This window comes from Dendrobium catenatum, unplaced genomic scaffold (assembly GCF_001605985.2).
Source record: "Dendrobium catenatum unplaced genomic scaffold, ASM160598v2 fragScaff_scaffold_183, whole genome shotgun sequence".
Classification (NCBI taxonomy): Eukaryota; Viridiplantae; Streptophyta; class Magnoliopsida; order Asparagales; family Orchidaceae; genus Dendrobium; species Dendrobium catenatum.
In genome coordinates, this window is record NW_021318645.1 from 505,831 (window position 1) to 520,091 (window position 14,261).

At 32.9% G+C, this 14,261-nt stretch overlaps 1 protein-coding gene across 1 annotated transcript; it reads left to right on the forward strand.

Moving 5' to 3' along the window:
• The first annotated feature begins 3,120 nt into the window (after positions 1-3,120).
• Positions 3,121-6,960, forward strand: LOC110097258 (isoflavone reductase homolog PCBER-like). The gene is made up of 6 exons (XM_020823528.2): positions 3,121-3,332; positions 4,245-4,422; positions 4,778-4,921; positions 5,056-5,293; positions 6,495-6,698; positions 6,794-6,960. The coding sequence occupies exons 1-6, from the start codon at positions 3,121-3,123 to the stop codon at positions 6,958-6,960; spliced, it is 1,143 nt and encodes a 380-aa protein (XP_020679187.2).
• Positions 6,961-14,261: the final 7,301 nt, after the last annotated feature.

A 14,261-nucleotide genomic window follows, 5' to 3' on the forward strand; every position in this document is an offset into this window, starting at 1 on the left:
TGTGGTTAGAAAATATTATAAATTGTCTTTGTTTATTAGATTTAAACAAGAATTAAACTTTTACATGAAATAATAGGGAAAATGGATTTATGTAGCCGACCCCACATAGCGGGAAAAAGACTTGATGCTATTGTTGTTGTTACATGTAAACCATTCTCCAAATATCCCATACTCTAGCTAGAGGCAACATGCCCATTCAAGAAGACATGGTTCTAGGTTTCAGTATAAAAATAACATTAGCATTTAGATACTAAAAAAGTGCCCTTGTTAACTTTTCTCTTCCTCCATGAATCTTCTGCAATGCAACAACTTTAAATGAAATAATATTTTATTGAATCAAGAATTACATTATTTTAGAAATAAATATAAGCCCATTTTTTTTTTTAACTACTATCCTTCTCAATTACTCTTTATTAGCTAGGAGAATTTTGAAGGGTTTCATTATGGTTAATATAAGGCTCCAAAATAAAGGTATTAATTTAGCTCCCAAATGTCAATGTTGTTTTAGCCTCAAAACTATTAACTTTGTTTTCATTCATGGTCCGGTGGCTGTCAAGGTTTAAATCACTGTTTAGAACAGCTTAAACATTTTCATTGATTTACATGCTATCAGTGTTTTATCTTTTTTAAATGTCATGACTAGTCTAATAATTTTGAGCATTGGATGTTGGTCATTCCTTTAACTATTTTATGGTTGTTATAGGATAAGAGGAATAATAACAAGCATTTGGGGACTAAGATGTACTAGAAAAGGATTATAAGATCTTTCAGTTTTAAGATCCATCAGTTGTTTACTGTTCGGGTCCTTTTGCCTAAACATTTTTGTCATAGAAAATAGTGGCTTTGTTTTTCAACCTTAGCATTGATAAACTTTTATAAGTATCGCTCCAAAGTTTATTTTGTGGCATAGACTTGCTGTGGGGGAAGTGAAGATCATTCTTTACTTTGCTATCATTGATAACCGATGTGGGATTGGTTGCCTTATAATGGATTCAAATGGTAGGTTAATCTTGGGCTTGGGTTCCTCCTATCAAATCCTTGATGTGTTCACTGTGAATTTTATGCCATTTTTAAGGGCCTAGAGGAATGTTGCACTTTAAATTTTCAATGTGTTTGGATTGAAGTTGTTCTTGATGTGGTTGTTAACACTATCAAGCTGAATAAGAGTGTGAATTTGAACAACTTCTATATTATGCATAAAATTAAGTCTATGTTTCATAAGTTTGTGCATATAATTTCCTCCATCAAGAAGGATGGTAATGGTTCTGCTGTGTGGTTAGCTATGAATGGGTCTCTTAGTATTAATCCTATGTCTTTTGTTTTGTCTAATGCCCACTATTTTCTTAAAGGAATTGTAATATTGGATGCTGCTGGGATGCTTTATGTCTGATCTTCTATTTTCTTTCATGTTTTTTTTTTCCGGGATGGTCTCTTTACTGTATCCTCTTCTCTTGACGGGCTTTTGGTTGGTTGGTTTTGCCTCTGGTTTTCTCGTGGAAATTTGTTGTTGATTTTTTCTATCTATCTCATTCCTGACACCTTGTCCGTTTACTTCCTCTCATGAAGTGCGTGTTTTGCTTGTGCTTGATCCTTAAGTTTTGCTTGCATTTACCTGTTTTGTGCTAGGCGCGTATTTTCCTCCTTGTATGGGAGTTTAGATTTGGTGTTGTTGTTTTGTTTGTGCTTATGTATTGTGTTTGATTTGGAGATTAGTTTTAGTGCTAATCCTTTTGGGTTATGTCTTTCTTCCTTGCTGGTTGGTTACTTGTTATATTTGGTTTTCCCTCCTGCTTTCTTTGTATAGGTATCCTTTTTTTTTGCAGGGATCTATGCTCTTTCTTGCTAACGCTCTTCACGATCTCTTCTTTTGGGTGATAGCTCTTGGCCTCCCTTATTTTAGTTTTTTCTTTTTCATTTTTGTTATTAGGTGGGATCTTCACCTCGTTAGGTTTTTTATATTTCTTTTTGGCCTGTAGCTCCTTGAATCGTACCAAGCTTTAGATCCCTTATAAGGGCTTGTATCTTTATTTTATTAACGCGAGCCTATTGTAAATTTCAACCTTACTCGAAATCTAATATCCAAATATACATAATTCATCTATATTGTAAATTTCATTTTATGTAAAAAGGGTTGCATGATCTTGAGCAAAAGAAGTTGCCTAAAGTTTTTTTTAAAAAAATTTTGTTAAATTATTTTTCAGAGTAATGTGTTGTGTTCATTCAAATGGCAAATATAACTAATAGTTGCAGTTCTTCCATGCAGCAGCAACATGTTGAGAAGAACATCTCCTTGGAAACCTCCTACTATAAAATCCACTTCGTTCTGGAAGAATTTAGGTAGGATTGCTAGCTCTTGCAAGGTTAACTACAACTTCATGATAAATTTTAAAGCCCCTATATCACTTTATTGTGATCACTGGATGAATGGTAATCTTTTGCAAGAGGATGAATATATGAAAGAAATTTTGAATCTTTTTCCCCTTATTGCAAAAATTTCAATTATTTTAAATGAACAAGGTTGGGTGCTACCCAATAAGTTGTCTGCTGGTATACTGCATTCCCTCTCTAGAATCCCTATTCATTTGGGAGTTAACGACAGCATTTTGTGGGGTTCTGGGAAGGGAAATGATCACAACTCTTACATCAATTTTCTTTACTGGAATGATTCTATTGTTAATTGGTATCAATATATTTGGCACAAGCATTTCTCTTTGAGAATTTCTATTTTTTGTTGGATGGCTATTACGGGAGGCCTTAAGATAGCGGATGTTTTGCTGCCTAGAGGTATTTTTATGGATTCTAAATGCTATCTTTGTTACACAGCTACTGAAAGCACAAATCACCTCTTATTCGAATGTGACTATTCATTTTCTGTTATCTCCATGTTCATCCCTATAATGAGCAGTCAGCTTCTCCAGCCTAATATTTTTCAAGCATTTGAATGCACTAGTGGTGTTACAACATGGTTTAAGCACTTCTAGAATCTTCTTATCTATTGTTCGGTTTATCACATATGGAGGGCAAGAAATGAGAGAAGATTTGTCAGTTCTTTTGCTTCTTCTTCTACTATTTGCCATAAGATCAAAAGAGCTATTTTCTATAAATTATTGAAATGGAAATATGGCCCAGCTATCTGTTGGATTTGTTATAGTGTTGGCCTCTGATTGCCTCAGTGCTGACATTGCTATTTTGACCCATATGGATTGGATGTTTCGTATATACGGGCAAGGATTAACGAATTGCCCAATTTTCCCTTTGGATGGCAGTTCTGCTTACTGCAACCAGGCCGGCAATTCCATAGCCCTTCCGTTCTTCATGGCCTATCTCCATCTGTAATTTTTTGATAGTGTTTTGAAGTTTTAATGTTTATAGGGGTTATAGAACTTCTGTTATTCATAGAAGCTTTTTAATTTTCTTCTTGTACTGTGCAAAGCACACATTTGATTTTTGATACTTAATCATGTAACTATTTTTTTTTAATGAAAATGTGCTATGCCCCCAATTTTTCCAAAAAAAAAAATAGAAGCATTAATTTCTTCATCGTTAGCCAGAAAATAACTGTTTCAAGTCAAGCAATGCTCTGACAGCCCCTTGAACCATTTCCAAGGAGTTGAACAGTTTAATATCGTCGTTTTCATCGTCGTTATTAATATAAGTTTCATTTTAATTATTACAACTTCATAATTGTTTATTTAAATTTAAATTTATCATATCTGACAGCTATTTACTTTTTAAAATAATATTTACCGATAAATATTAATATTATCCTGACTAAAATTAAATATTATATACTCGCATTTCATTTAACTAATTTTTATTGTTTTTTTTTTATAAATTCTAGTTATATTTGTGTTTAAGTTTTTATTCACCCCACCGTGTTTAATTGGATTGGTGAGCGAGAGTGGTTGGATACCCCCAACTAATGTTCGATTCCTCTCTCAAACGGCGTGACTCTTTAAGTGAGGAAAAAAATAAGTGTGTTGCCGCTAGGCCGCCGATGAATTAATTACTCCGGCAAGTGCCTCCTTTACGAGGGTGGCAGCGATTAGATACGCTGTTCCCAAAAAAAAGTTTTTATTCGCATAATTCCAAAAGAAATAGTGTAAAGTCTTTACTCTCCTAAATATCTGATTAGAATCTTTCATCCTCTTGTTTTAAATAGATGAGCACTCTCTCTACAAAATATCCCTTGCTTACTCAATTAGGTATCTTCTTAATTTGTTCGTCTCTTCTAACCATCGAAGTATGAGCAAGATTTTTATCATTGGAGCAACTGGGTACCTTGGGAGGCACCTCGTTGAGGCCAGCGTTAAGCTTGGCCACCCTACTTTTGCTCTTGTAAGGCCTATCACTGCCTCTCTCAACACCGAGAAGATCAACCTCATACAATCTTTCAGGAACAACGGTGTCAATATCTTATTTGTATAGCATCTCTCTCTCAGGAAATTATTTGGTTCGGATACTGGACGACGTCCGGAGCCCAATAAAAATGCACCACATCATCCCGTACTCGGTATTGAGCTCGATATGAGCTCAGTTCTTCAGTACCTAGCTAAGTACTGAGCTCAGTACTGCTCAGTATCGAGCTAAGTACTGCTCGGTACTGTGAAGTACCGAACTCAGTACTTTATAGTATCAAGTTCAGTATTACTTGGTACAGTGAAGTACTGAACGGCAAGCTGTGTCCGATGTCCGAACCCAATAATCTCTCCTCTCTCTATCAATCTCTCTTTATATGTTGTTAATTTATTTTTCAAGGGAGCTGGTTCCAATGTAGGGTGAATTGAATGATCACAACTGGTTGGTGGATGTAATGAAGAAGGTTGATATAGTAATCTCAGCATTGGGCCATGAACCCAGCACACAACTAGAGGACCAAACTCGCATAATATCAGCCATTAAAGAGGCAGGAAATATCAAGGTATCTCTAACATAAAATCATGATAGAATTAGATCCTTAATTCATCCCATTCGATTTAATAGTTTGAAATAAATGCTTGCTGGGCTTTGAATGGTAGAAAAATATAATAAAATGCATAATGATTTGAAATGCAGAGATTCCTCCCATCTGAGTTTGGATATGATGTTGAGAGACTTCAAATTTTGGAACCTGCAAAAAGCGTATTAGCAATAAAGGTTAAGATAAGAGAAGTCATTAGAAAGGAAGGTATTCCCTTCACCTTCGTGTCAAGCAACTTTTGTTGCTCCTATTTTCTTTCAAGACTTGGGCAGGTAGAAGCAACTGGAATTCCTACTGAAACAGTTTTCATCCTCGGAGATGGGAACACTAAAGGTAATTAATTACTAAAACCCTTAATGCATACCTATATTTAGGTTCTTAATGGTTTATTAAATATTTTTAAAATTATTTGCATCACATTGAAATATTTAGATTCGATGGTTAATTTTAATTTTAGTGTTAATTTAACATACACTTAAATATCACCTTATTTTTCATAGAAAAAGGTTGATTCCATGCCACCTAATTTTGTATAGAGGAAATTAAATTTTTTATGGTATAAAATTATTCAAAATGATTTATGAAAAATATATTTGTTGATGTAGATAATACTCATATGAATGAATTAAAAATGAGAATTCACACTATCAATCTATAAAAATTGAAAGAAGATTAATGATTATGCTAATTATGCAACAACAATATCAAGCTTTTATCCCACTACGTGGAATCAGCAACATGAATCATTTTTCTCCATTGTGTCCTGTTAAGAGTCAAATTCTCACTTAAATCTAAAAAGAAAGGTTATTTCTAATTATTTCTAACCAAGTCTTTTTAGGCCTACCTCTACCTTTCTTAACATAAGTCAAATCTAATACATCTCCATTCCTAACCGGGTAATCAGAAGGCCGTCTTTTTATGTGACCAAATCATCTAAGGCGACTCTCTCTCATCTTATCTTCCACTGGAGCTATTCCATTCTTTTCACATACATGCATGCTCATTTACTATCTAGTGTCTAAGAGTAAAGCCACTCATCCACTTGAGCATCCTCATCTCTGCAATACTTAACTTAATATTATGCTTCTCTTTTAATGGAAAACATTCATCATAAAGCATTGCAAGTCTCACCATCATCTTATAGACTTTTCGCTTAAGTTTGAAGAGGACAATGATTACACTGATAATAATAGAACAAAAATGCACAAGCTAAAAGAGAATAGAATTCATAGAAGACTTGGTTAATGGAAGACAGAGGGCTGGAACCAACTACTTTGAACATGATTCGAGCTTGAAAATTTCAAATTTGTCCATTGGATGCAAAATTGAATAAAATTATAGTTGGAACAAACTTTTCTTGACTTGTAAGTGATCAATCATGAACCTATAACTATATGATGTTATTTTCACTATTACTTGTATGAAAGCCAGCATGAAATTGTTCAAAAGTATATAATGCATAACAAATAAAAAAGAAAAAGAAAACACTTACTCCTCATGATTAGTTTTGGCTGACCATGCTGCATTGTTGCAGTTATATTTGTGGATGAGCATGATATGGCAACATATGCCATCAAAGCAGCAGATGATGAAAGAACTCTAAACAAAATCTTATACATAAGACCTTCTGCCAACATATGCTCCCTTAATGAACTTGTTTCACTTTGGGAGGAGAAGAAAAGGACAACGCTCGAAAGGATATATGTTTCTGAAGAAGAGGTCCTTAATAAGATAAATGGTAATTTATCAAAACCAAAACTCAAAATCTCCAAAAATATAGAATGCACAATTTTTTCCTTATATTTATTATATTTTTCCTTACAATTCTAACAGAAACTCCAGAGCCATGGCCCTTCTTTTATGCAATTTCTCATGCGGGCTTCATTAAGGGAGAAACTACAAATTTTGATATAGATTCATCAATCGGAGTGGAGGCTTCTCAACTATACACAGATGTCAAATACACTACTGTTGAAAAATATTTGAATAGATTTCTATAATCTGTTGTCATTTATTTAAAATAAACCAACTTACTATGATATAAAAATATATAAAATAATGGAAGAAGAGAATCGATCTCTTCTCATCTAGGTTGCGATGTAATAATTGTTCCCATAAGTTCATGCATGATGCTATTAATCTTGAAGTTCTCTTATAAATTGAGTGTTTGTAGTACATTAATAAGATTGTATCAACTTCATCCAAACTGATTTGATCATACATATAATGTTCTTATGGTTTTTAAAAGAAGTTACTATATGAAACTTTTAGCAAAATCGAGTTTCACACCATTTAAATGTGGTTTCACAATTTTAAGAGTTGGTTGTATTCATAAATGGGCAAGTGGAGACCCCTTGTTTGGAGCAAGTTAGGTGATGTGGAAATCCAAGTGGCTAAATTCTCTTGTTGCATTTTTACTTTCTTGACGCTTGGATTTTGCAATTAATTATATGAAATTTTGAGTCAATTTATCCGCTTAAGGTTCCATAATTTCATATTTCAGCTGACAACTTTTAACTATGATTGTATGTTTGGCATAGGTATAGCAATACTCCTATGATACGCTACATCAAATTTTAACCCAAAAGAACTCTTTTCTAAGAAGTTGAAGTCTGCATACTCATTTGTAATATCTGAAGTGCATTTTTATAGTTCTTTCCATTTATTTTATATGTCTTTGAATGGTGGTCTCTCTTTCTACCTAAGCAAAAAATTTTGTTCTCTTATTTCATCATATGGTATCTCAACTAGTATAAAGCTCTTGACATAAAAAAAAAAAAAATATTTAGCTTAATGTAAATTTGCATTTCATGCTCTAATTTCATGTAAAAAATATAAGGTAGGTGAATCTTTAATATTATTTATTCAATTTATTTTCTTATATTCATAAAGAAATTTAAAATATTTAATAAACATGAATGAAATTTTTTAAAATACATGGGATGGAATATTATCAATGTCAATAGCTATTTTCGGGTTGTAATAATATAATATTGTAAATGTGAATTGCTTGATTGTTTTGGAAATAGTGTTATTGTAAGAAAATCTAAATGTAATTAAAAATGAATCTTAATTGGTAAGGCATTTTCCCATTAAAAATCTAAATAAGTCCCTTGTGACCTATTTACTACCTTTACATACCCATATATTAGTGGGTGGAATGTTTGACTAAATGGTTGACTTTATTTGATAGCTCTAAGGAATCTCCCATTGGTCTGATTTGGATCCCTTTCGCAAACCTCCATCCGCATTTGTTAGCTCCTTGTATCTTACACGTGCTTGGTTCTCTATTCGTCGTCCACTTCGAACTGATACCGCTACTTTGATTGGTACCTGACTATTAGTTGCCCGTGTGTTAGTGGAACTGGATATCACTAAATATTATGTGAATAGGGTTTGGATTGGGCCAAAAATTTTGGGTTTAATTCCAAATGTTGTGTTAGATGATTTTTTTTTTTTTTTTTTTTTTTTTTTTGTGATCATTGCAAATCGTTGGGTCATTTTAAAAAGGAATGTATTAGTCTTCATCCTCATTTAGCTAAGTTTTCTTCTTTTAGCCTTAATCTGGTGTCTACTAGTGCTATTCGAACCTCTCAAATTCTTCCACCTCTCATTGCCCATCCTCCATTTTTTAGGGATGCTGGTGATGCCACTACGACACGTACTATTCCTCCTACTTATCCTTCTATTTATGCTGATCTTGAGGTGTGCTTAAATTTGGTTGCTAGCCTAGATGATGTTGAAGATCACAATATTGAACTGAAAATTCCTTATGTCACTATGGTTGGTTCTAATTTAGCTAAGGACTCTTCTACAAGATTCAATCCGATGACAGCTATTGCAAATGAAACCTCTCGGTTAGCTCCCCATATTTTTTCCCATTCCCCGATTTATATGGATGTTGGTGATGTTTCTATAGAACTTAATGCTTGCCCTATTTTACTAGCTATTTCTGATGAGCCTGATGTGTCTTTAAATTTTGTTGCTGGTCTGGATGATGTTGGGGGTTATAATATTGATCAGGAATTTGCTTATGTTACTTTGGATGAGTTTAGTTATTATGAATTTTTTAATATGGAACCTATTATTAATATCCCCATTTCTCCTTTATCTGATAATATTTTAGTATCTTTTGGTTTAGAGAAGCAACATTTGTTTATGTCTACTGATGGTAAATCTGATGCCAATGCCGACAGCTAGTTGCATGATTCGTTGGATGGTGTGAGGAATGTTGGGGAAGTGAGTATTGGTTATGATTTTGTTTTGCAGGCAGATGTTAGTTTAGATGTTGTACAAGTTGATAATGAGGGTTTTACTTTTATTTCTGATAAAAAAATTCTAAAGGTAAAAAGGGGATGCAAATCTTCAAACACGCTATTGCTAAATCTACTCATTCTAAAGCTTCTTTTGACCCTTCTCTAAATGTTTAGGCCCTTTTGGATTTTTTTTTTTTTTTGTTTTGGGCTAGTTCTCTAGTCTTGGTTGTTAAGTTTGTTTCTTGAGCTTGTTTGGGGTTGGTAATTGTTCATGTTTTCTTGTTCTGTTGTTGTGTGACTATGTTGTTCACTGGTCCTTAGAGTTATTTTGGTTGGTTTGGTGGGTGTTCTTTATTATGTCTCGGGTGGTCTGTGTTGGTGGCATTGGGGTATACTATAGTTTTTGTGTTTTTTTGCTAAATTGGGATTTGGCTCCTTCTTTCTTGGTTGCTTTTTGTCTATGTAGCTTTTTCTTATTTCTTTTAATTGTATTGTAATGGGAATCTTTAGCTTTTAAGTTTATTTTTTTCTTTCATTGTAACTTTTTGAGCATTAGTAGCTTGAGTTCCCCTTAAAGACTTATAACATTTTATTTTAAGTAACATGTAGGCCTGTTTGTAGATTTTATCCAAAAAAATAATATAATAGGTGCAAAGTAGAAGAGAATTTAAGTTTAATACTCATCAACTTCTATAGAGTTCTAGAAAAATAGAAATAAATCAAACATCCTTTTCAAAAACTATCGTCTTACATAATCCTTGTTGTCTAATAATCTTTTTAATGAAAATACTTGTAATGCAAGGTGCATCATTAATTTTTTTATAGTGTATGAATTGTGGGTTTTTGTACAAAATATTAATTACTACAAATATGTTGCCTACCTCTCTGGAAGATTTAAGTAAATGTAAAATATCGCTCATGAATAGGATCTCCTAAGGCATGATAGAAAAAAGCAAAGTAACATATATACTTAATTTTGTTGCTTCATTATTTTTGTCTATTTGCAAGTATGTATTGACATGATAATATTAAAATCCCCTCCTTCAAATATGAATAATAATTTGTACTCTCCATAAGGTTAATGGTCTCTGTTTACTTATATGTCTTGTTCAAATAATAAGAAAAAAAAATTCCTAAGTAATTTTTTAGGAATACATAAGTTTTGGCCTCTAAATAAGTATCAATCTAAGCTTATAAAGGTTCTCGTAAGAGATTGTAGCTTAATCTTATGCTCATCATATATTAAATGAAAATTTTGGAAAGTAGGGTAATTATCCCTAAGTTCAACAATTCATGAAAGTCAGAGCACTGAAGAAGAACAAGATAATGCAATGCTAAAAAATGCATTTACAAGTTTAATTAGAATAATTAGCATATATTTGAGAATAAAAGAGCAGTCTTGCAAGAACTTTATCCATAATATATATTATTCATCTCTTTCGAACAAGGTTGAAAAAAATATTCTTATACACAACCTTAACTTTTAGGAATTTTTTCCTTAGTATAAGGCCTTCTTCATAGGACCCTCATGTAGGTTGATTCCTATTGACTTAGCCTTTTCTAGCTTTAGAAAACCCATCCCAAATATAAATTTCAAGAAACCTTGTTGCAACTCATGAATCTAGATTGAGAAGGTGATTTTTAATTATAGCAAAATATTATTGTTATGTTAATTTTATTATTTCTCGAAGCATGTACTGGACATTTTCTGTTTGTTATTTGTGTGTACTAAAATTTCAAAGAGATCATACTCCAGATTGCTGAAGACGTCAAGATAGAGTAGATTAGGATTTCATTTAATGAAGTCTATAAATCCTTAATTTTCATTTTATTTAGTTTGAGATAGTGTGATTGTAATTGAGTAACCGTGTACACACACAGGAAGAGAGAGTCAAAATTTAGAGTTTTAAAACTAATCATATTGTACAACATTCAAGTGTACTATACGATTTTCATATGTTTCCTCCAAAATGTCATTAATTAAATCATGGTTTGTATTTTTTTACTGTTAGTACTGTACAAAGTTAGTTTGTACAGATGTCTGACAATATACATAATCGGGTGTATATTAGTTCATCCCAATTGAACTCAATTATTTTAGTACTATTTGTATGGTATGAAGTTAGTTCGTACAGACAACGACTAATAGTGCATGAAATAGGGATCATTAATGTTTGTACCAAATAGAGCATGATTTATTTTAATTGTTCATACTGTAGGATATTAGTTCATACAGACGACTGACATTATACAAAATAAGGTTCATACCATAATGTACCAGACGAACTTGTTAAGTTTTGAACTATTCATACAGTAAGATGTCAGTTCATACAAACGACTATTAGTGTATGAAATTAGGTTCGTATAGGATCGTACTAGGATTTTTGAACTATTCGTACAGACGATCCAAGATCGTACTTTACGATATGAACTCGTGTCACTTGTAATTTTTAGTTTTTTGAATGGTTTTTCTTATAATTTCTATATAATGAGTCCTAAAAATTGACTTAAAGACCTTTGCTACGAATTTCTCTTGAGAGTGGCCTTTGAGTGTGAGTATTTAGGAGAGATTATGAGAGTGAAGTGTGAGAGATCAACTGAGGGAGAGTTGTGAGGGATTCACAAGGTTGCCCAAAGCAAGGATCTCTTTGTCTTCTTTTAATTTATGCCCATCTCCTCTGGAAACTTTTGAGAGAAGATTTTTAACATTGTGTTGGGGTTCTCTGCGTTCACTAAGAGGGTGAAAAATGACGTGACAGTTCTCTGCCTTCACTAGGAGGGTGAAAAAGGATGAGGGTTCTATACCTTCATCAGGAGGGTGAAAAAGGACGTCAGTTCTCTGCCACACCGGGTTGGTGGAAGAGAAATTCTAAGGGCTTATTTGCCTTGCTGTGAGAGCAAAAGGAGAGTCACTTTGATTTAGTGTAATACCTGGAGAAGGAGTCTCCATGGAGTGGACGTAGGTCTAATTTGGACTGAATCACTATAAATTTTGTGTTCTTTTGTTCACTTTTTTTTCTATTTTTTATTTTTTTACATTTTAATATTTTATGGTTGAAAAATCTTTTGAGATAATAATATCTAAACAAATACATATTCAAGGATCATTGCTTAAATTTTCTAGAAATGATTTTAAAAAATCCAAGAAATTTTTTAAAATAACCAATTCACACCCCCCTCTTGGTTAGCCTTGGGATAGCTCAGACAGTCTAACAATCTACTCAAACTTTCAAGTGGTATCAAATCCTATTTCAAAAATTAAGATTTAGAAAACATTTTGAAAAATAATCATGAGTACTTTTGGAAATCGGAACACTCCTAAAAAATACTCTATCACTAGACCACATATATTTGATAACATTCATTTTGATTTTTTGAAAACTCGTATGTCTACTTTTCTGCAATCACTTGACTATCACATGTGAATTTTAGTTAAGGAAGGTTACACTCAACCCACTAGTCTTTGTTGACCTTGTTTTTCATCAAACCCTAGGTTAAAGAGGTTGACTTGGTCAAATTGACCAAGCTAGGCCCGAAGATCACCTCCCTTGAGTTCAATGGGTCAAACCAAATATGTAGAGCCTATACGCAGACCCTATATAGGTCAACCTAGTTGACCAAGTCAACCTAAGTCGACCCAATTAGCTCAAATGACCCCAATTTGATTTCAAATCAATTTTAATATATCCTTGGCTCAACCCCTCACATACTTGGGTCTAATTGACCATGTTGACCATGTCAATACATGGCTTAGTCAACCCAAGCATTGTTTGGTCAAACTTAGCTTAATTACGTGAAATTCACCCTATTTAATGCATTTAAAACCTACCTAACCCTCCCTTGACTCAAACCATTACCAAATAAACCCGTTTCCCTCCTAATTAGCTCTAGATTCAATCTTGGATGTTGATAACAAGTCTAATGCTTTAAATAGAGGTGTTAGGACAAAATGAGGGGGCCTTTTACTCTTGCTTTCTCACTAAGTTCTCCCAACCTGAGATTTTTAATTTGTGAGCTCTCCCAATCCCCCTCCACTTTTTCCAAGTCAAAACCGATGTCAAACACCCACCGACGACAAGATTTCAGGCAATTAATACCACAAATATTCCAAGGAGAATCTCTGTCGATCTAGAGCTTTTTAGAATGTTATTTCTTCTATTAAAAGGAGCGTGGACAATCTACAAGTGCAACAAGCCTAAGATCTCCTAAATCCATTATTTGGATTAGGTATAATCATCAAACTTAGCTTAAGAAAATTTGATCTAAATAGCTTTTCATACATCATGTTTTAGACCACGAGTTTCATACCATATAAATGCTCTTCACTTGTAGACGCTAGGTTAAAATTTTCATATGATTTGGTGCATCGAATCGAGCAAATGAGGAAAAATATCATTTTGGGTCTTGGGTTAGGTCTTCCATTAATTGGGGCATGATCCTAGTAATTGATCTCATGATCAAAAATCAAGATCCCATCATTTAATGGTTTAGATCGACCATAGAGTTCGATCCCGTGGCTCAGCTATCCATTTGATGAGATCAGAGCCATCCGCTTAAAATAACAAAGGATCGAACGGCCCCCAAACCACGCTAACGTGGTTGAGTGAAACTGCATTATGTAGTTTTAAATATCATAATCATGCGACAATCATTGCTGGCGGTGCAATCATCGCATTGCTAGGCAATAATTACCCGCGGACTGCAGAGCCAATCTTGTGCCGCTAGGTATCATCCAGCTGCCATTTTATTTAAAAATTGTTTTTAAATTATTTTAAATCCCTTTTTTAATTTTCATTTCTTCAAATAATTATTTAAAATTATTTTGAAACCTAAAAATTACATATTATATATCCAAATTTCAAAAAAAAAAAAAAATTCTCTTTAATTAAAAAATAAAATTGGCTTAAAAATAAGTAAAATTTTATATTAATTTAATTAATAAATATTTTGTATTTTTAATTAATAATTTATTATAAATGGTTAAAAATATTTTATAAAATTTAAAATTCTATTTTAAAATAATATTTAATAAATTCATAGAGGTG